The 23353-nt window shown below is 39.9% G+C and overlaps 1 protein-coding gene and 1 pseudogene across 1 annotated transcript; both read right to left on the reverse strand.

The window, feature by feature from the left end:
* Nucleotides 1–3867: 3867 nt before the first annotated feature.
* On the reverse strand, nt 3868–7312 carry LOC117629603 (annotated as a pseudogene).
* A 695-nt stretch (nt 7313–8007) lies between these two features.
* On the reverse strand, nt 8008–12877 carry LOC117629607. The gene is made up of 9 exons (XM_034362140.1): nt 12776–12877; nt 10523–11290; nt 10298–10447; nt 10011–10208; nt 9044–9895; nt 8751–8849; nt 8545–8640; nt 8179–8460; nt 8008–8145 (listed from the first exon to the last, which is right to left on the reverse strand). The coding sequence occupies exons 2-9, from the start codon at nt 11282–11284 to the stop codon at nt 8008–8010; spliced, it is 2577 nt and encodes an 858-aa protein (XP_034218031.1). The 5' UTR covers nt 11285–11290; nt 12776–12877.
* Between the last annotated feature and the right edge of the window lie 10476 nt (nt 12878–23353).

A 23353-nucleotide genomic window follows, 5' to 3' on the forward strand; every position in this document is an offset into this window, starting at 1 on the left:
GGAGATGCATGCGCGAATGATAACGACAGCGAATTGTGGGGGTTTTTATGACACCCCATCTAGCTTGGCCCTCCACAATTTTTGAAACTATGTCTGCATGAAGATTTTTCCAAAACATGGTATTGTGTTGACATTGCTGTATGCCATGGACCAAGTCTGCAGGGAGTGAATTCGGTGACTTGGCTTCGGTTTCAGTCTCCCCTCCTTCAGTAATTGAAATCGTTGGGTTTGGTGTGAGGTTATGGTCCATGGTCTTTGATATTTATTGTTGTCTGGTGTACAACTTAATTGGAACAACAGGGGACTAAATGCGATGTGAGTTAAATCTGTGGGGAAGGTAGTGGCTGTAAGCAGCAGTTAATGTGATGGAAGTTTTCATTTCAAACAGTTGGGTTGATTAATATACCTGCAAATTTTAATGACCAAACCAGTAAGTGAGAGAGTTATTGGCGGGAGGGATTAGGGGGAGTAATTGGCGGGAGGGATTGGCGGGAGTGTTAGGCGGGATAGTATTGGGCGGGATAGTATGGGAGGGAGTTATTACCCAGGTTGACTTTATGCCTTTTTGTAATATATTTGTATGTTGGACGTTCCCAACTTGGTCATTTTCCCATTATGTCATTGAAATAAGGGAGTTGCCTATTTGCCAAATTCACCAACTCATTCGAATTGACCAATAATGGGTATTGTCTTATTTCTCATTTCACCAATCTCAATTCGTTTCCATTTTGCCATTTTTCATATTTTCCTATTTTCCATGTGTCATCCAATTTTCCAATTTTTCAATTTTTCATTATTTTTTCCTATTCCCTATTTTCCTATTGTGCAATTTCCCAAGTTTCCTTTTGTTCTATTTCCAGTTTTCCAATTTTTCAATGTTCCCATTTTCCCCCCATTATGTACTTAAAAAAAGTTGCCTACTTTGCCTAATTCAGACAGTAATTAAAATTGTCCAATATGGTAATTGTCTTATTTCCCATTTCCACAATTTCAATTTGTTTCCAGTTTTCTGATTTTCCATGTGTCCCTGTTTCCTATTTCCAATTTTCAAAATTTAAGTTTTTGTCCAATTATCCAATGTTTTTATTTCCAATTCGACTATTTTCTAAGTTTCCTTTTTTTCCTATTTCAAATTTTTCATTTTGGTAACTGTCCTTTTGTTCAATTTCCACTTTTGCTATTTTCCAAGTTGCCTTATTTCCTATTTTTCATTTATCCAGTTCTCCAATATTCCAATATTCCAATATTCCAATTTTCCAATTTTCCAATTTTCAATTTTCAATTTTCAATTTCCCAATTTGCTTATTTGCCTACTTTCCAAGTGTCCTTTTTTCTGATTTTTCGAATTTTCGAATTTTCAAATTGTCATGTTTTCAGAGTTTCCTTTATTTCCTATTTCCTATTTTCCTATTTTCCTATTTTCCTATTTTCCAAGTTTCCTTTTGGCCAATTTCAAATTTTCCAATTTTCCAAGTTGCTTTCTTTTCCAATTTACAATTTCCAAATTTCCTATTTTCCAAGTGTCCTTTTTTCCTTTTTCCAATTTTCCAATTTTCCAACTATCATTTCATCCTATTGCCTTCTTTCCTGTTTCCAATTTTTCCTTATTTCCTTTTTCCAATTTTCGAATTTTCCAACTGTCATTTGATCCTATTGCCTACTTTCCTGTTTCCAATTTTTCCTTATTTCCTTTTTCCAATTTTCCAATTTTCCAACTTTCCAACTTTCCATTTTGTCGTATTTCCGTGTTTCCACTTTTTCTTTTCTTCAATTTCCAATTTTCCAAGTTTCCTTATTTCCCATATCCAAGTTTTAAGTTGTCACTTTTCCAAATTTCCAATTTTCGTGTTTTGCTATTTTCCTATTTTCCAATTTTGTGTTCTGAAATTCGCAATAAATGCTTACTTACATAGTCCTATTTTTGGTTCCAATCCACAATTTCCTATTTCCCATTAAGGTTTGGTTTTTTGTCGTTTGGAAGCCAATTTTATTGTTGTTAATGTCATGTTGTACTGCTGTAACTTACAGCCAAGGAGTTAATGGTGTAGTTTTGAATCCCATCAATTTAATGCACCAACACAAAACCCAATTTACCTCATATAAGTTCGTACATATAACTGAACCTTCCTATATAGAACTGCAACAGAGGCACCTTCTTAACGGGAAAGGTAATTAGTCTTACTGAAAGGCAAATATTCTCCACTCAACCTAACCATATAGTCGTTTACAACTGGAGACTGAATGTACCTCTATTTGTTTTGTTGCAGGCAACAGCTGTGAATTGTCCCCAGTAATACTTCAACATGTCGGATGTACGCCCTCCTAACGAGCATGTGAGTTACCCGGGGGACCAGCCCTGGCATGTGCCATTCCCATCTCCACCTCGGACTCCCAATCATGATCCCACTTCATCTGGAAGGGAGGCTGAGACTCATGATCCGCTTGACAAAATCTCTGCCGTCAAGCACCACCTCCAATATATGTCAAAGGCAACGGATTGGTGGGGGAGTAAGTGCGATATTCATGGCCAAGTTATGGGAAACTTGGCCAACAAGTTGAACAAAGCATACGCTGGAGAGGTGAAGCAAGCTCTTAAAGCAAAAAGTCGGAGCAAAGAGTTAGAGTCCTTGAAGTTGAAATTGGAAGACAAAAAGAAAAATGCCCTCGAAACATTCACACAATCTGAAGAATATAACCATGAAATGGTTGAATGTTTCAACAACGGCTTCGAAATGTTCGGAGATTATGCTTCGGTCATCTCACCAGACCACAATTGGAGTGAAATTGATGTAGCTGGTGTCTGGCAGGGACTGAATATGGGTTCTGATGGAATGGCTCATCATAGCCTCGTGCATGCAGCGAGAAGAAAGGACAAAGACATGGATCTTTTGATGGACCTCTAGTAACGGTGAATGCCGCTTCAGTTCATCTCACCTGAGTACATGGATCTTTTGTTGCCTTCATTTTCCCTTCGCGGGATAGATAGTATTGTTAAGGTTTCGTGGCGATTTCTTTCGCATGTGTGAAATGTTGTCTGTAATGTGTATGTATTGTATGTACATTGACTTAATATTGCATTTGTATTGTGTTTGTATTCCCTTAATACTGTAATGTGTATGTATTGTATGTATATTGCCCTAATATTGCCTTTATATTGTACTTATATTGCTCTACTATTGCCTTCGTATTGTATAATTATTGTGGCCATATTGCCCTACTATTGCCTTCGTATTGTATATTTATTGTGGTCATATTGCCTTCCTATTGCCTTCGTATTGTCTTCGTATTGTAGCATATTGCCCTACTTTGGAATATGATGAGGACTGGAAAATAAATCCACAGGCTCAGAATCACCAATTTTGCCTCCTTCAAGAGGCGTCCCATGCTTGTATGCAACCCTCACAGCTTCATCCTCGTTCAACCTCGCTTGTGAAGTCCCAGACTTTATGTCATCTTTGCTATTTGCCAATTTCAGTTGCATCACCTGGCCGTGTCTAGGGTTTTTTATCTGCTTTCGTTTCATTTTTAAGGTCTGCTTTGAATCAATACGTGGCATATTGGCTGAATATGGGAGTGACAAGATCAATTCTTACTCTCCCTAAGTGGATAAAATAGATGCTCAATATGAATCCTTTCCTCCACAAGTTTGTGTACAGTGCCGTACGTTGTGTGTTTTAGGTGCCACAATGGCTTATTAAAATTGATGCTTGGCCATGAAAAACTTTTTGTTTTCTTACTTTTAGAAAATTACATATTTGTGTCAATAACTAAGTTTGACTGTTAACAATCATTCAGAAGAATGGTAGAAATAAGCTCCACTGTGCCAATCCACGAAGTTGAACAAATAAATTGTGTTCGCTACACAGATGACATGTCAAACTAACATTAGCATTCTCCAATAAGAAGACTTCTCTTCTTTCCCACCCCTCGTGGATTGAGAAAGAAAGAAGAGGGACAAAACACACACTACCAAGTTAAGGTGACATTACAACCCTAAAAAATATCCTCATCAAACTTATAATGCTCCTTTTTTTCTTCTTTAAAGCAAAACTTCATTCAAACTGAGATAAACCACGTGCTCTCGATAATCACTCCGGAATTATTTGCTCATTATCTGCATCGCCTTCTGTCTCAACTTGAGGCTTGGAAGGAGCTTTGGCACCAGGAGGCTGCTTCTTCTTCATCCCACTCACAATGTCATCGATTCTGAGAAGTAGGCAAGCAGCTTCTATGGCCGTTTTAAAAGTCTGGGCCTTCACGTTGTAGGCATCCCATATCTGACATCATAATTGCTAAAATTAACAGCCTTACCAACAAAATAAATTTATTGGGAAATTTAGTAATAACCATGACAACAGCACTTCCCCTCACATGAGTGCTGTCGAAATATATTGGGAGAAGCTCTAAACTAGAACTACTACTGAAGCAAATCGACAATATAAACCAGAAGATTGACACTTATGCCATATCAATAAAGGGACATATAATGGATACATTTGAGAACAATACTACATTAAAAGTCCTATTTCAGAGCTTTCAGCAAATATAAATCACCCAACAAATTTGAATATTGAGATAGTGAAGGAAATAAAAGAGAGCAACAATAGTAAGCCAAAAAGATATCCACCTATCTTTTTCTCTTTCACATCAGTTATCACACCAGTGTTACCATCAATGCCAATCCATGCATTTTCACCATTTGCATGCTATGGAAAAAAAAATTGTGGTTAGGATATAAATGATGCATCATATTCTGACCAAAATAATAATGATGCATCAGAACGTATATAGAAATGACAAATCATAACAAAACTGAACAAAGCCATACAAAACAGATTCAAACCTTTCCCTGCAGCGCCGTCATTGTTCTAATCACATTCACCCCGCAATTCTGAGCCAAAAAAAGTACGTGGTATAGCCTCAAAAGCTATAGCAGCAGCTTCATACGGCCACTGTTTTACCATCAAAACACGTGTAGCCATAAAACTCCATTAAAATGCATGTAAAGTGAAACCACAACTAATTCTTAATCTGAAGTATGTCAAGGAGCATGTGAAGTGAAGTGACAGCCAGTTTATTCATAGAATTTAGATTTCTACTTCCACAAGGAGTTATTCTTGGACGAGTTTTACACAAGAAATACCAAACTTTTGGATGAGGAAAGGAGCTTTTACCTTTTCTATACCTTCTACAGATGAACTCTTTTGCTTCAATGTAGCAGATACAGTTAACTCTGTAGCACCACCACCAGGAACAAGTTTCGGATTCTTGAGGATGTTTCTTGCTACAGACATGGCATCCTATGACCAGATATAAGGGAGTAAATAACAAATTTCAGCATAATATATTTATTCTACGTAATGGGGACAAAGAAGTAAAACCATTATACCTGCAAATTCCTTTCCACTTCATTTAAAAGATCCTTACTAGGACCTCTCAAGAGTACAGTACATGCTTTAGGCTCTTTGCAATCAACAATGAATGCAAAAAACTCATCACCAATTTTCTTAACCTCAAATATCCCAGCGCCTGTACCAACATCAGACTGTTGCAATTCATCTGGTCTGTTAACAATTACAGCCCCACAAGCCTTGGCAATTCGGTTATTATCTGTTTTCCGCAACCTCCTCATTGCACTGACGCCGGCCTTGCTAAAATAATGGCATGCCAAGTCACTAAGCCCCTTTTCTGTGATAACCACATCTGGTTTAAACTTCAATATTTGCACACATAGGCTCTCGATGTATTCTTCTTCCAATTGTAGCAGGACTCCCCAATCTTCTTCTTTAAGCAACTCAGCATTTGTTTGGTTCTCGCCTTTCTTATATTCGAGAGGCCAATCAAGAAGAATGATGCGTTGGGTTGAAAATCTTTCTTCTCATTTTTCCAGGTGCAATAACATCTTTGTTAATCATTACTCCTTTGCGAACCACTGAATCTTCCAACTGGCCACCAGGAACCTTCTCAACCTTTATGTACTTTTTAATATCCATTCCCGCAGACCCTGGCCAAGGTCCACCCCTACTATTGTGGTAGCGTCAAGTGCAATTCAAGGGGCAGTAAATTTGGTATGGTGGCATAAACATGTTTACTCCATCAATCACCTGTATGGGACAGAGCTTCCTTCTTCCCTTGTCGTCTGTAGGTTTCAACTTCACACTTTTGATATACATGTATGACAACTTGTGGCTATTTATGTATGGCCTCCTAAGACTTGTTCTGCCATTCCACAGTATTAGGCGATAAATTTTGAGTTGAATGACTGGAAAGACTTCAGATGACAGAAACTAGAGAATTTGAAGAAAAAGGGTTAGCAAGAACATAAGTCATGGCCACAAAAGAAAGAAAACATGCTATAAGCTCCACAGTAATGTTTACATATTGACCATAATCAGAATATTGGGGAAAAAATACCACGGACAAATACATGAAATGAAAAACAACTCGGCAGTTACTGTGAGATTGTGTACATAAAACTTGGAACAACCAAACCAATTAAAGCTAAGCCATCTCATACAAAAAACCTACATCAAATAACAGTGTATGGTCATCTTGGTTGGAATATTGCAATCAACACTTGGTTGAGACCGACCTGCAAAAACAATTGGGTTAAATGCAGATGAAGCCATTTATGAAGGGCAGTTCCAGAATTAAGACTATGTTCATTTGTAACTGCCACCAAATCAGTTCATTGTTCATAGTGTCAAATATCATAGTGCCAAATCAGTTCATAGTACCAAATCAGTTTTTGTATTTTTGTTGGCATAGACAGCCGAAAAGAAACTTACAGCAATAGCCTCTATCACGCTCTCCAGAAGTTTATGCAATTTTGAAACAGCAGCATTCATACTACGCTTTGTCACAGACATAAGATCTCACAATTTCAGACCTTAACCATTTGTGAAGAGCAAATATTAGATTTGCTTAAAGAAGACAACAACTCACAGAACCAATGGATGAAATAATATGAACATATGTTCTGCGAGTTCCACTAGTTTACCAAGTTTACCAAATGCATTACAAAATTAAAAACTCATACAAAACTAACACCAAATACAAAAGATCTGCGAGTTCCACTAGCAAAGCAGAGTACAAATCATGAAAATGGTACCTGAAGTTCACCGATCAATTCAGATAATTTACCATTCTTATGCCGAATGGTGCTAGTATACCCTGTACAAAGAGAACAATCACTCAGATCGAAAACAGAAAAATACACAAGGAAACTAATCCAGTATGGAAGATGAAAGAGGAGCGATTGGTACCTACTCCAGCTAAGATCAGCAAATACAGTATCAGGTTCCAAATTCATATAACAACATAATGCTAAGCAGAAAAGTAGAATTGCTGCCAAAATTATTTAAAACGAACCCCAAGTCAAAACTAAATGGAGAAATGTTAACAAAGTTGTATGCTTCAGTAAGTCCAATTACAGATTCCCAAAACCACAGAGACAAAATGTGAACAATGGCTACTAAAGCATCCACAAAGAGAAACTATGTTTATATACGAAGGTGTACAAAATAGTTAACCTTCAAAAGCGAAATAGTGTGTGTGCCATGTAAGGCAATTAGCCACTGCTTCTACACTGTACAATATTACACTTGACAATACTAACTAAACCAACTAGCTGTAGCAAAAAGGCAAGATGACCATCTAAAGTACCCCCAGCAAAGCATCTACGTCTGCATCTTCATATAAAGGAGTTCCTGACATAAGTAATGAGCAAAGTGAATTCCCAAGTCATAAGTCCAGAGTGAGGTGAATTCATGGACATGAAGAAAGTTACCTCATAAATATGCCTCCCCCCTTAAACCCTCAATTGCAAGCTTGAGTCGGTAATATTTGATCTTCAAAGGTCAACTTTATCTACCGAAATCCCACCACTGAGATGCTCGATGAATTTGACGGTCAAGATTCCGCAAGACGCACTGTGAGGCCAATTAGTTGGGAAATTAGAACTGCAGTTATGTAAAATTTGGATAAACTGCACTAAATTCACAAAGCTTACCCATCTCTTTGTTGTGGCACATCTGCAATGCTGCACACTGAGAATGGCGTATCCATTGACATCGTCAGCCCCTTTTGCTTCACCTCTTCAACCTCAAAATCATCATAAAAGTGCATATCGTACAGCACTCGTGCCAGCGTATCGCTAATAGGGTGCAGAAACGTAACCAGCTTTGAACGTTTGGTAAAATCAACATAGGAGTCATACACAGTTGCAGTATGTCTGACGAAATCAATTTCGATTGCAACCCAGTGAGACCCTTTCAGATTATATGGAAAATAGACCTTCCGGACTTTTGTCCAAGCTTGGGCATACCCGTGTTGCCACGTACCACGCACAAAGTGATGTATATTCTTCAGCTTGCTGGGTGGAAGGTCAACGGTGTTTGAAGCAGCTGCCTTCTTCGATCCACGTTTCCTGGCAGTCGGTTTGAACGGCTCTAGAAATTGCTGCACAAATTTAAATGAAGGCATATTAGAAAATCACAACCGACAGCAAATGAAGCAGTGAATGTAACATGGTTACATGTTTACCTGCAAGCAACAATCTGCCGTTGTCCAGTCAGTTCCAAAAACCAACGGATGAGAGAGTTGCCTTTTGCGGATAAGAAAGGTTGCCATGTCCAGGTGCTGAAAGTTGACACATATAATATTAGCACAATTTCATACAACTCTACACTTAAAAAAGGTGAGAAAACAATTGAATTATCGTAATAAAGTAGAGCTTTGTGTATCCTTACCCTTGAGCTCATCCATTCCGTTTCATCGACAAGTCTGTAGAAAAAATCAGCGCCCACTGAAAATGATTCCAGCTGCACCTCCGCACTACAAAAGGCAAACTTGCAACGGTTACTTGTGTAGTCATGTCATAAATATGACTTTGTTGATGAAAAAAATACACATGTATATTAAAGCAAACTCTACATTCTCTCATTAGTCTATGACTACATAGTAGAATAGGATGAAGATTGGAATTCAAAGGTCAAGAATCGTAACCTAATATCGCTTTTCCAGGCACTGCAAAACTGTATACTGCCTTCACATCTTCAATGGGCAAGGATTTTGATGGATCAAAACATGGCGGGGTTGCAGTCGCAGCCGACACAGTCATCGTCCTCTTCTTCCTCAAAGGATCTGTAAATGGGCTCAACAATGTCTGCGCCGGGCGCTTCTGTCTGCACCCTTTACCTTCCACTTCTTTTTTTTCAACACTCGAACTACCTTCTTCATCACCAGCCATAGTAACTGTGGGTAGACTTGGAGGATTCATCAAACCTCCCGATGGCATACTTTTAGTGATTTTCCAATCTTCTAACAGCTTCATGACTCTTTGGCAGATTTCGTCACACCCGGCCACATCTTCCGGGGTAGGCAGCTTCTCGGATTGTGCCTGGTCAGCTACTTCATGCACTTCTAAGTGAGGAACTGAAGCGGCCATTTTTGCCTCTTCAACTACCATGGCTGCGGAAGGTTCGGCTCCATCACCGGGGACTTGTGTTTCCATTACTGCCGGTTCTGTAGGCGGACTAACATAGGCATGTAATGGCGACAAGTCATTGTTGCCTCCTTCATTCATATGAGGACTACCGAGGTCCTCATGTCCTTCCGCAGCTTCATTCACCCCACCATTTTGTTTTTTCAGCTGCTCTATCTCCAACTTAAAATAATGCTCCATTGAAGCCAGGGTGTTGCGGAAATCCTCCACACACTTTGTATTTTTTTCGAACTCTTTTTCAGCTTTCATTGACTCCTTCCGTACCTTGTCTTCCAACTGATGCACTATGTCGCGAAGTGCTCGATTTGATAGGGAAACTTTGGCCAATTCATCCTTTGTCCTTTCAAAGTCACGCTTCAAAGTGCGTAACTCTCTGGACGCGACTGTACCCTGCACTAAGTTATAATGCATGTGTTACTATGCAGGCCACAAAATATTGCAACAATACAGCAGTTATTTTCCTATTGTATTATGACGTATATCTTCGAAAAAATGTAATGCTTGCCTTAGAAGACGACGGAAGGCTTGCAGTTTCGTCAATGTCCTTATCTTTTTCTTCTACAGAGGCAGAAGTGCCGGTTTTTTGTTCAGCGTCATCGCCCAACAAGTCAACAAGTTCTTCAGTGTCGTCAGCACTGTCACCCCAAGTCCAATACGGCTGCTGCTTGTCCATCACAGATGGCCGGAGAAGCTGCACATCAACCTGCAATTTACACATACAATATACATATCAGTAAAGTAATTATATTATATTTTCATATCCCGAACATTATCATTAAAAACTGAACTAACCTCACGGTTCTCGAATACTTGGCTCATTAGCTCATAAAAACGCGGCGAACTATTGCTCCTCCAATGTAGTAAACGAGGGATGTACGCATTTTCTTCGTGCACCACCAAATGTAGTGCAGCCAACGCTGGAAAGACCTCATACGCCCAAATCTGGTTTCAGGAATAAAAGGTCAGTCATTGTAAACAAATGCAATTTAACTTCAACATCAATGGACATTTGCTCACCTGAAGTGCATAGGCAAAACCTTTGAGGTGGTACTCTCTTGGTCTACCGGTTGCCGTTGTTGTTGGTTTCTTTCCAGATTTTTTTGTTTTTGCAGTTTTTGTGGGCACTTTCACTCGCTGGTAATCTGCACAAAGTGCCCTCAGCAGTGACGCATTTGTCTTCGCATAACACACAGCCCCCCATGGATACTTCCCAAAGTCTTCAAGGTCTTCCGCCAACTTCAAATATCGCATGTCAATGTGGACATGTTTTTCGCTGCCCAACAGCACAAACACAGCAAAGTATACGAATCCAAGCTTGAATACATCGTCCACATCATCGCATTCGAGGAAGGCCTTTTCTAATTCCAACAGGTTCACAGTTTTATCATTGGCAAAGTACTTCCGTTTCAATGAGCAGTTCTCATTAGTGGGAATCGGAATAAAGGGAAGGTTTCCAAACCTTAGCCCTGTCACGATGCAAAATTGCTGCGCCGTGAATTGGATGACCTTATTGCCAACAATGAATTTGATCCCGTTCAGTTGGGAAACTGTCTTGGGATCAGCTTTCCTGAGCAGCAAGCCGTGGACAATCGGAGAAGTCCACTTGAGGTCCTCAATCCCTAGGAGATGACCAAAACAACTCTGTTCAAACATTTGCAGCTGCTGTTCAGTGAATTTCTCCTTTATCGTAGTGATTGCGGTCTTCGTATGGGATAACGACAATGCTTTCCCTTGGAACTTTTGTTCCTCCGCAATCATCAACTTCATTTGACCAACCATATTTCCCTGCATGCCAATATTATAAACAAAATTTCAGTCGGTTGCAATCTACACAATAACAAGCAATAAACAATCACCACTTATGAACAGCCTATTATAGGATATGAAGTGAAAAAAAAAAAAAAATACATATCATAAACAAAACCCCAGCTATTTACAACTGACCTCCTAATTTAATGGCTCAAAGCCAAGTTTCAACACACCCAGTACTCTACCACTCCTGCATAATATAATATCTAAACACACATCTCAACACACCATATAATCACACCATCTAATCATGAGACAGCTTCAGCTAGAATGGGAATGTGCGGTAGCACAAGCCTAATTGAGAACAATTCAAGACTAACGATACAAATCTATCTGACTAGAAAGAGTTTTAAAAAACAACAAGACATCGGGAAACAATTTATTCACTTCAAGGTATAATGTAATGGAACACAATCCTATGAATTAGTGGCAACCACAATACTGACTCTACTATGGCCCTCCTTTCAAATGTAAGAAAATGAAAGAAATTGGCACCATCCCTTCAGTTTTTTCTTAACAAAATATCAAAGATAAATTCATAAATAAACCATCAAAACGGTATAAAATGTTTGTAAGACATGTACAATTACAAAATTATAAGTTCTCCTCAGAAACAGAGTTCTCTAAGTATCCATACACAAACAACAAAAGCAAAAGCTTAAACAGTTAGCTTATAGCAAAATCAATGTCCCCATTTCTCTAAACCACAGCTGCTGGTGGTAGGTTCCCATCTTCACTCATTTCCCGCTTTCTTTTAAGCACACAATGATCAAGCACAAAACAGCAAACTTTTAAAGAACTCATATTACACCACATATGGTTCTAAACAAAACTCATCCATATCCAATATGCAAGCCCTAAACTTAGTAAACAAAGTTATAAAAAAAATATGTCGAATTAACAAGCATTATTCTCAAACAAAAAGTATGATATGGTTGGGAGTTTACAAGTTCAAAATGATATACACAGGTTAATTGTCTTACACTTTAGATATCATCTTCAACAAACAAAATAGATACCAATTAGACTTGTAAGAAGGTTAAATGCAATGCACTCAACTAAGCCACCAAATAGCTACAAAAACCACAACATAAAAATACAACTACATTAGCAATACACTAGCAAAAAAACACAATACGACAGCAATAGCAACAGCAACACAACAGCAAGCATCAGTCCACAAAGAACAAACCCATTCACTGTTTGAAACAAGGAATCATCATACTAAGATCATTTCAGACAAACCCCTAAAACAATTTCGATGAAACCCCTAAACCAATTTCAGAGAAACCCCTAAACCTTCAACCAATTTCGAACAAACCCCTAAACTAATTTCAGCGAAACCCCTAAACCTTCAACCAATTTCGAACAAACCCCTCAACCAATTTCAGAGAAATGCATAAACCCTAAACCAACTTCAGAGAAACCCTTAAACTGTAAGAAAATGCCGATGAACAGTACCTGTCGCTGGGAGAGGAAGAGAGAAGAGAGAGTCGGAGCTGAGTGAGGAGAGACTGAGAGCTGAAGGACCACAGATTCAGAGCAAAGCCACCGGAGAGTGAAGAGAAACAGAGGGCAGCGAAGAGACAGAGCCGAGAGAGAACTTCAGCAAAACAGAGACAATAAAATTTCAGCAAAAGTGATATGTGTGCAATAAGGGGACAATAAATATCTATTTATAGGTTATAGTTCCAATTTTTTTTAAAAAGGGTGGTATTTTCAGTTACAATTATAAAAATGGTGGCATTTAGGGCTATATCCCAAATTTTTGTCTGTAAAGGCTAAGGAATTTCTCTTTGGGCAGGAGTCTCTTTTGGGTGGAAGTTTTGGAAAGTTTGGCTTGCCATCTTTCGCTTCTTCTTCCTCAAGAGAGAACCATCTCATTTTCATTTATGGGTTTTTCCAAAATTGATTTCTTTTTGAAAAAACTGCATTTGAAATACGAATCTGCATCTAGCTTCATAAAACATTCTCTCATTTATATCTAGGTCAGATTCAAGATTGATTTCTTCAAGAGTATGGTTTCTTGAAGAAATTGGTCATTCTTGTTTGAATCCAAATTTTGGTTTCTGTTTGAGTTAGAGCTTGCAAGTTGGTGTATGGGATGAATGAGCTGGAAAAGGAGCTGCCATTGCCTTGAAGAACTGCGCATCAAGCTTTGTTAAGTTGGAGAAGAAGATTGCACAAAGGAGGTATAGCTCATCTTCCTAAATAGATCTAGGTTTTCCTTGAGCTTGCTTGTGTTCCTTTGTAAGAATCTTTTTCTACTTAGTGGATTGTCTGGTCTGTTGATGACCCCTAGTTTTTCCCAATGGTGGGTTTCTGGGTGAACAATTTCTGTTTGCATCTCTATAATTTTTATGGGTTTGTGTTCTTGGTGATTGACTAGTCATCATATAAATTCTGGGTTTGTGTTCTTGGTGGTTGACTAGTCATCGTATGAATTGTGGTTGACCAGTCATCATATGAATTCTGGGTTGGTGTTCTTAGTGGTTGACTAGTCATCGTATGAATTCTGGGTTTGTATCCTTGTAGTTGACTAGTCATCATTATTTGCTGTTTGGTGTTTGCTTGATTATGTTGTCTTCACACACTTTTACCATAGTTGTTGCTAGCACAGGGGATGCCTAGACGGGCCCTTCTGAGTGCCTAGGTTGTCACTAGTAATTCTCTAGGCTTGCAGATATATGTTGGTATGCTCTGTGTATGTTATTATTTGGTATAATTCATATCTGAAAGTTGACCAGTCATAAGAGTATTTGGTCAAGGTCTAGAGTGTGTGAAGTTTGTTGCATTCTTGGTTGAATATCTTTTAAGTTTACCCCTCATCACCTAAGTTCCAATTTCAATTGGTATCAGAGCTTCTGCTCTTAATATAAATTGAGAGATCCTAGGCTTTGTTTTAGTGTTTAGGTGCGCTCACTATGGAACGGGATCTAGTTGCTGGAACTTGCAACTCCCCTCCTTATTTTGATGGAAACAACTACGCTGCTTGGAGAGAAAAATTTGAGATATTCCTTAATGCTCTTGATGAGTATGCAAGAGAGTATCTCACAAAAGAGTGGGTTGCTCCTGTCAAGACTGTTGAGAGTAATGTTGTGCCCAAGCCTAGGTCGGAATGGACTGATGCTGAGGTGTTTGCTACATATTCAAACAAGAAGGCCATAAATGCCTTAGTTACAGCCTTGTTTAGCACACAATTTTCACAAATATAACCCATCCCAAATGTGAAACAGGCTTGGGATAAACTAAGGGTGGTTCATGAAGGGGATGACCAAGTTAGAACCCTAAAACTTCAGATGGTGGTTGCACAATTTCAAGAACTTAGGATGTCTGAAACTGAGTCTATTTCGGAGTTCTATGGGAGAGTTGAGATGATCACAAATGAAGCCATGAGTCTTGGTCAACCTATTGAAGAGCTTCTTATTGTTCATAAAATTCTTCGTGTTCTACCATCTACGTTTAGAGCAAAGAAAACCACAATCATGGAGGTCCAAAACTTAAATGAAATCAAGCTTAGCAAGCTCATAGGAAAATTGAAACCTATGAGATGGAGTTGAATATGGAAGAGAATGACACTAAAAAATCAAAAAATGTTGCACTTCAAGGAGTGAATGATTCCTCTCTGAAAGGTGGTGAAAAATCCTCAGGTTTTAAGGATGAGGTGGCTTTGTTTGACAAAAAATTTAGGAGAATTCTTAGGGATAAAGGAAAGTTTGCTGGAAAGGGCAGCTCTGGTAATGAGAGACAATTTAGACCATCAACTGATCGGTCTAATGAGAGGAATAAGGATGTCAAATCTTTCACCAAGGATTTTAGAAAATCAGTCAAGTGCTTCACATGTAGAGGCATTGGGAACTATGCTGCCGACTGTGCAAACAATCAGAAAAAATACTCCAAAGGAAAGGACAAGGCCATGAAAGTGAGCTGGAGTGAGAGTGAAAGTGAAGTGTCTCAAGAGGTTTCATCTTCCTCTGATAATGATGACCAACATGCTGCCTTTGTTGCCTCTGTGCAGCCAGTGTCTGATGAATCTGATTCTGAGTCAGATGACCTGTCATACGAGTCATTAGGAAGAAAATATGATTGTTTGTTCAAAAAGACATTGTCTTTGAAAGAAGAGAGCCACAAATTTGAGGCCAACAACCATGATCTTCAACATGAAATCCTCATCTTAAAACAAACCAAAAATGAGTTGAGTGACAAATTTGAGTCTCTAGGAAAAGAATTTGTTGCACTTGTGTTAATTAGGAGTAATCTTGAAAATCAAGTTAATGTGCTCAAGGAAAGTAACATTGGTTTCCAGAACTCAAACAAACAGCTCCTAGGTGAATTGAATGAAGCAAAAAGTAAGGTTATATCTATGACCATTGGTGCCTCAAAAATTGACAAAATGTTGACTACGGGAAAACTTCATGGGGACAAAGGTGGTCTTGGATTTAATCATTTTGATTCTAGTTCGTCTAGCTCTACCACTAAGTTTGTCAAGTCAAAAACTCCAACAATTGCTCCTCTTGATGCTTAGCAGGTAGTCAAGAAACCTAAGTTTGTTCCAACTTGTCACAGGTGTGGGTTGACTGGTCATATTCGACCAGTCTGTCATATGTACAAAAAAGATAAGACTAGAAAATTGCCTTCAAAATCTAAAAGGAATCCCAGATCTTTGCAAGATGAGGTTGATCATTTGTTAAATGAAGTAACTAAGATTGCCAAACTTGTCTCCCTTAAAATGAGTTCACCTACTGTGCCTAAGTTTACTTGGGTTGCAAAAGGTCATACCAAATTTCTTGTTGTGCTAAATGCTTTTGCTGCATCAAAGTACTTTGATAGTGGCTGTTCCAAACATATGTGTGGTGATAAGAGTGTCTTCTCATCTCTCATCCCTTTTGATGGAGGCACAGTGACCTTTGGTGGAGGTCACAAGCCTCAAGTTGTTGGAAATGGCACTGTTTGTATCCCTGGATTACCCGAGCTTAAGAATGTTAGATTTATTAAGGGTCTTACATCCAATCTCATTAGTATGAGTCAGTTGTGTGATGATGGAGTAGTAGAAGTTAGATTCTCCAAGTATGGCTCAAAATAATTGGAAAAGGTGGAAATGAGATTGTGAGGGTGGCAAGGTCTAAGGACAATTGCTATTCCATTGATAGTGTCAATGATGCAAAAGAAGTAGTTTGCAATAAGGTTGTGAATGAAACAAGTGTCTTGTGGCATCAAAGACTTGGACATGTGAACTTTAGAGACTTACATGGCAAAAGTGTGGATCAAACCCTCTATAGAAGCATGATAGGAAGTCTTCTCCACTTGATTGCTAGTAGACCAGACATTTCTTATAGTGTTGGAGTGTGTGCTAGGTTTCAAAGTGACCCAAAAGAGTCTCACTTGTTTGCTGTTAAGAGAATCATAAAATATGTGAGTGGGACTGTTGAGTTTAGGTTGTGGTATACCTATGACACTTGTGTCAATCTTGTTGGGTATAGTGATGCCGATTGGGCAGGTTGTAGTGATGATAGGAAAAGCACTTCCGGGGGGGTCTTTTATGTAGGCAATAACTTAGTTGCTTGGCATAGCAAAAATCAGAATTCTGTCTCCTTATTCACTGTTGAAGCAAAGTATGTTGCAGCTGGGAGTTGCTGCACTCAACTCCTTTGGACGAGATAAATGTTGGAAGACTATGGTCTTGCTCAATCATGCTTTCTAATCTATTGTGACAACATGAGTGCCATAGATATTTCTAAAAATCCTGTTCAACACTCTAGGACTAAGCATATAGACATTAGGCACCATTTTATTAGAGATCTTATGGAAGACAAAATTCTATCCTTGGAATTTGTTCCTTCTGAGAAACAGCTAGCAGATACTCACCAAGGCCTTGGACTTTCAGAAACATGTCACACTTAGGCAGTCTACTGGCCTTTACTAAATTGATTGATTAGCTTGTCTGTTCCTTATCTTCAGCACATTGCAAAACTGCTCAATAAAAGTATTAAATTAAAACCCTGACCCCCGGCTCCTAGAAGTGCGTGCACTAACTTTAAAGTCATTCCTATGCCCACTTAAGCATTTCAGATGTTTAGAACTGTCTTAAAAGACCTGAGACTTCACTAAGCGATAAACTGCCATGTTGGTCAATACGGAACTTCGTGGCGCCCACGACCTCCAATTGTCAATTTGGGAGTCTCAATAGGTTTCTCACATTTAAATACCCATGTCTTGCTAGTCTGGTTTGAATTGGACGGTCGGATTGACCACGATCGTGTAATAGCATGATTTCTAAACCCTAGCCCCAGGGTTCGCGATTTTGGAGTATCCGGACTCCGATTCACAATCCGTTGAATCCTACACGATTCTGGAATTATCTAGAACAACATATCTGAAATTGAGTACGATCCAACGGCTCAACAGTATTGAACTAGAAAATCGCACAATATGGAAAATCCGTTCGAGGCTCAAACGGTATCCAAATTGAGATCCGCGAATTTCTACGAGCTCGTGACAAACTGAGGATCGTAACAACATATAGTGTCTCTGCACTACCCTCGCCCACGCGCTGCCACACGGGCCGACAGCGATGGGTGTCCAAAGCAATTACGCATCGCCAGAAAAACTCAAAACCATGGCTCCAAACTTCTATCCTAGGTATAACACCATATTTGGAACCACTTTTGTTCTTGGACCTACCCCAAAAACTGACCGGAAGTGGCTGAACACGGAGGCCGAAACTCGGCCGAATTTCAATTTGAAAACTGGGCTATCTACGATCAAAATTAATGCAAACCTATCCAACCATCAGATAGAGCATGGAAAATAGGTAGAAATCCATACCTTACTAGACAAATTTGGAGAAGAATTGATGGAGAACGAGCGAGTTGAAGTTTGTTGAAAAACTGTCAAAACAGCTCCATTTCGTGGTTGTTCCCGGCGATGCTGAAGCTTCTTTTTGCTTTGAGAATTCCTCTGCCCTGGCTTCTCATTCTTGGGTCAGCAAGAATTTGAGCCGTTCGTTTCCATCTAGTGAGGTGAGGAATTGTCCAATCAAATGGGTAGACTAGATTAACAGACTTCTCCCACGGTATGGAGCTTATTAGAAATGGGCTGGTATCTATGACGCCATTCTTCTGTCCAAGCAGTCCATTAATAGATATGAGAATCTACTTGCTGCTACTCTGTGTTTTTAGAATTCTGCCAGCAATACGTTTGATTTTCATGTGGGTCCCATGGCTCCAACTTTGTTGGACATGGCTCAAATCTTTGGGTTCAGGCCCTATGGAAGACCTGTGGATGGAGTGGGTGACTACCACAGGAGGAAGAAACAAGAAAAAGTGGGAGGACCATTCACCATCCCTCCTACAACAATCAACCAGAACTGCTCATTCTCTAATTTTTTTTGAAGAAGTTCAGTGCTGAGAAAGATAAGGATCAGCAGAACATGCTGTTTCTTCTATATTGGGTAAACCGATTTGTTTTTCCAAACCGTTCCTCAGCAGTTCTGCTAGAATACAGGCATTTGGCAGAGGCTTTGCACAATCATACTGACGTGGGGCTTGGGCCTATAGTTTTGGCCCATTTGTTCAAGAATCTGCACACTGCCACTCTAGAGAATCCCCAGAACTTCTCGGCTCCTGGTGCATTCTGGATGATCTAGATTTGGCTACAGGTTTATTTCCCAGAACTGAGATTCCCAGGCATAGTTCCACCTGAAGGTAAAGTTATGGCCCACCCTCTATTGTCAGCAGAAGTGTCCAAGCGCTTGATTGAGCAGTACCTAATTTTCTTTAGGCATAGCACCAAGAGGTCTGCAGCTCAGTGGCAGGTTGTGATCAGAAGAACATATCCTTGGTTCTAGCCTGGATTCAGATTGTTTGAGAAGGAACCAGAGGAAGAAGATGCCAGAATTGACTTCCAGAAGAAGTTCCTGAGCATCACCCATCCTAGAGATCTGCCTCATAGAGGTGAGAAACCTCCCAATTATCATTTGGGGGCAGAAGTGTACCATCCCAACTTCTGCACGAAGCAACTTGGTTGCCCACAGCTCATTCCACTCAAATCCTACAAGAGCTGCAATCGGGCCACTTCGTGGAGAGATGCAGATGATCTGGAAATGCATAAGGATGCTAGATGTGCAGTCAACAAGATAAATAATAGTGCAAACACTCTCTATCCAGCCTGGGAGCCTAATTCTTGCAGTTCCGCCAATTTTGACACTTGGTGGAAAGCTAGGTTTTGGGATCTGCCTGCCTCCAGCACTGCACTCAAGGTGCTTTTTGATAGCTGGGATTTCTGGGTTGTTCATGCAGGAGAGGAGACTCACAAATTCATGGTGCAGACCATCAAGGACATAAATGCTCAAGTCATAGAAGGTAGTCTCCCAATTCTGTCCATTTTTTACTTATCCTGCCTTTGGTGATGATGCCTAACACTTCTGTTCTATCTGTATCAGACCCCTCCCTTACAAGGAACATAGGTGGACAGTCTGTCCACGCTGGAGAAGTGATTGGTAAGCCTTCCATCTTTCTATTTCTTTTATTATTTTTTCGCTAGATTGACTTCTGACTTGTTTATATTTTCTGTCTCAGTCAACTCTGTCATTGCTGCTGGAGATTTGGAGCTTCCTTCCGGAGATGAAGAGGGTGAAACTCATGTGGAACTACCAGCTGCTGAGGTGACTCCTTCTGGTAGAAAGAACAAGAGAAAAAAAATTGCTCTAGTTTATGAGAGTACTGCCCAGCCAGACACTTCAGGTAAAGTCTTCGAGAGTTCTGAGCTTTCTTAATCTTGTTCTGTCTTTCCTCTCGTATGTTCTAATCGTCTTTATTGCCTGTTTCTTTGCAGTTGAAAGTCCCCCTCCTCCTCCTGCCAAGTCCAAAAGACTTAGAAAGAGGACTGTGGTGGAGTATGTAGCCACATAAGAACCCGCAATAGTTTCTACAACCACTTCTGGCATAGATGAGGAATTGAGGGAGGCCTTTGAAGCGTGGAGCAAGAGAAGGAGTGAGGAGAAGAAGAAGAAGAACCCCATGAAAAGATGAAAGAATTAGAAGAAGAGGTGAGTTTTGTTGACTGTATCAGTGCTTTTTGCCTTTTGATTCCCTTTATTTTGACTTCTGTTTTTTTGTAGGAGGAAATCCCTGCTGAAGTGATTGCAGAGAGCATCGCTTTGGCGTAGAAACAGCAAGAGATCCCAAGAACAGAGCTAACTATTTCAGAGTTGGCTCTTTTTGAGGATGCAGAGGCAGAACACTCCACTGCTGTTCTGGCACCTGAGGAACAGGCGGAGCAGTCTGTGTCAGAACCTGTGGATCAGGCAGAACAAATGGTTGCAGTCCCAAAACCTGAAGTGAAAGTAGCTGCTGCTGTTTTTGACCTTGTGGTAAATTTTATTTTAACTTTGTCCACCTGTTTTCCCTGTAGTTCTGTTCTGTCTATGCTTCCTTATCTGTTAGTCTTTTCAGGTAGAAGTGCCTAGGATTGCTGGGGTTTTGGCAATGGTGACCAGTCCCTTGAAGCCTCCCATCGTTGCTGTAAGTGTTAATGCATTCCTGGGCTTTTTTCTTTTGTCTCTGCCTGGTTCTGACTTACGTTCTTTTCTGCAGATGCCTATCTATGCCCTTCTAGGTTCATTTGCCACGGCTTCCTATGCTGATCCAGAGCTAGCAGAATTTGAGGCTATGGATCTAGACGCCTAGTTGGACAAGCTTGAGAAACTCAGCTCCACTCTTGGCAAGGCAAAGTCCAAGGTAGTGGAGGAAGCCATGGAGAGGCTGAAGATCTGGCAATCTACTAAGCTGGAGCTGGATGTGGATAGGGAAGCTTTTGACCAACTGATGAAGGATCTGGACCTACTACATAGACATAACATGGCCCTCAAACCCATACTTGAGATGAGCCTTGGCCTGGCAAGAGATATGCTCAACCTTCACGACCGTTATGAGGATCTCAAGCCCACCTTCAAGACCTCTGAGTTCTGCAAAGCCACCCATGAAGCCAACTTGGCTGACTATGCAAAGAAGAACGCATAACTGGATCAGATGGTTGCAGGGTATCAGGAAGCTAAGGCAACTGCAGATAGGGTGGATAAGCAGATTGAGGAGCTTCAAAAGCGGCTGGTAGAGTGCAGGAAGGTACAGAGCAGGCTCTGGGCTAGATTGAGTTCCAAGACCAAGGCTACCTTCCTTGTGCAGAACATGATTTCAGCTTCCGGGCGAGCTCTGGAAATTGCAGAGGCTTCAATCCACCAGGGGTGCTGCTTCAGAAGGAACTCTCTATCAAGAAGGCCAATTTGCAAGAAACCCTTAGGAAATTAGGGTTTTAGATTCTAGTTTTTAGAAATGTAATAAATAATTTAGCCATAAAAAGTGGCTATATTTAAATAAAAGTTTATTTATTTTTGTGGGAATTCGATTTCTTTTGACAAAAAGAAGAAAGAGAGAAAGTAAATTAAAGCATACTTAATAAATTACAACAAAAATGAAAGTGATCAGAAATTTAAACAGCAGTTTCATCTTGCTGTCTCTTTATTCCAGGATCTGTCTGCACAGCCTGTGAATCCCACATAGTTGGATAAAACTTCTTTAACCATTTGCCATTAATTGGTGCAGCATGGACATCTCCATCTTGATTCTGTAATATGTATGCCCCCATTCCAAGGATCTGATTAATTATGAAAGGACCTTCCCATGTAGGTGACCATTTTCCAGAACCAGCTATATGCGTTCCAAGGGGTAGAACTGCTTTCCAGACTATTTCCCCTCTTCAAAACTCTTGTTCTTGACTCTTTTGTTGTAAGCCCTTTATACAGCTTGCTTTCATGCTAAGAGTTTATTGAGGGTATTAATCCTGCTTGTATCCAATCCTTCCAGTTCTAGTAGCATGGCTTGAGAGTAGTCTTCTCCAACCAGACTGTGCTGGTGAGCAATTCTGAGGGATTGGACTGCTATCTCCATAGGGAGAATTGCATCATGGCCATAGCTTAGAGCGTAGGGGGTCATGCCAGTTGCTTCTCTTTTTGAAGTTCTATATGCCCACAGAGTTTCTAACAACTTCTCATGCCACTGCTTTGGATTTCTCTTAAGCATTTTCTGATAATGTTGATGATCACCTTGTTACTTGATTCTGCCTGCCCATTAGCTTGGGCATAATAAGGGGTGGATTGAAGCAGTTTGAATTTAAATGCTTCTCCATATCCAGCATTTCTCAATATATGAAAGAAGATCTCCTATCAGTTGTGATCGATTCTGGAATGCCAAACCTTTGTATATTCTGCTCTTCTATGAAAGTGATGATTTCTTGAGATGTTGTGGACTTAACAGGCTTGGCTTCCACCCATTTGGTGAAATAGTCTGTAGCTACAATGATAAAATAGTGTTGTTTGCTACTGGCTGGATAAATCTTACCAATGAGATCCATTGCCCATCCTCTGAAAGGCCATGGTTTTACTACTGGATGCATGGGAACTGAAGGAGCCTGCTGGATTGGGCCGTGCCTTTAACAAGCCTCACACCCCTTGGAATAATCAATGCAATCTTCTATCATAGTTGGCCAGAAGTAGCCATATCTTCTGATTAACCAGCACATCTTTCTTCCTCCTTAGTGAGCTCTACAGATTCCTTCATGAGTTTCTCCCATGATTTTCATGTATTCTTTCTTTCCAAGGCACCTCAGGAGCATCTCATCCTTGCCTTTTCGAACTAAATCTCCATTCCACATAAGGTAGTTTAAAGCCATGATTCTGACTCTCTTTTCAGACGACAGGTTGGGTGTTGCAAGTAATTTATGATAGGATTTCTCCAATCATCTTCAGTGATTATGGCAGAATTAACATCTATCTCCATTCATCTAGTCAGAACAGATGGTAGACTTTTCTTTCCTACCTTGATGATTCTTTGCACACAGTCTTCAGGCATTTGTATAGCTATTGCTATCTGCGCCAATTCATTGGCTGCAAATTTTCTTCTCTTGGGATATGTTCCCAAGTAGCTTCTTTGAATTCTGTCAGTAGGTTTCTAGCTGCAACTAAATAAACAACTAACCTTTCTAACT

The sequence above is a fragment of the Prunus dulcis genome, chromosome 6, assembly GCF_902201215.1.
Source record: "Prunus dulcis chromosome 6, ALMONDv2, whole genome shotgun sequence".
NCBI lineage: Eukaryota > Viridiplantae > Streptophyta > Magnoliopsida > Rosales > Rosaceae > Prunus > Prunus dulcis.

Bases quoted from the DNA above. Each gene is read 5' to 3' on its own strand.
- LOC117629607 (XM_034362140.1), bottom strand. From the start codon at position 11,284: ATGGTTGGTCAAATGAAGTTGATGATTGCGGAGGAACAAAAGTTCCAA. The intron at 10,209-10,297 runs GTTAGTTCAGTT...TGTAAATTGCAG, and splicing joins AAGTATTCGAGAACCGTGAG to GTTGATGTGCAGCTTCTCCG. The intron at 8,461-8,544 runs GTAAACATGTAA...AAATTTGTGCAG, and splicing joins CGGCAGATTGTTGCTTGCAG to CAATTTCTAGAGCCGTTCAA.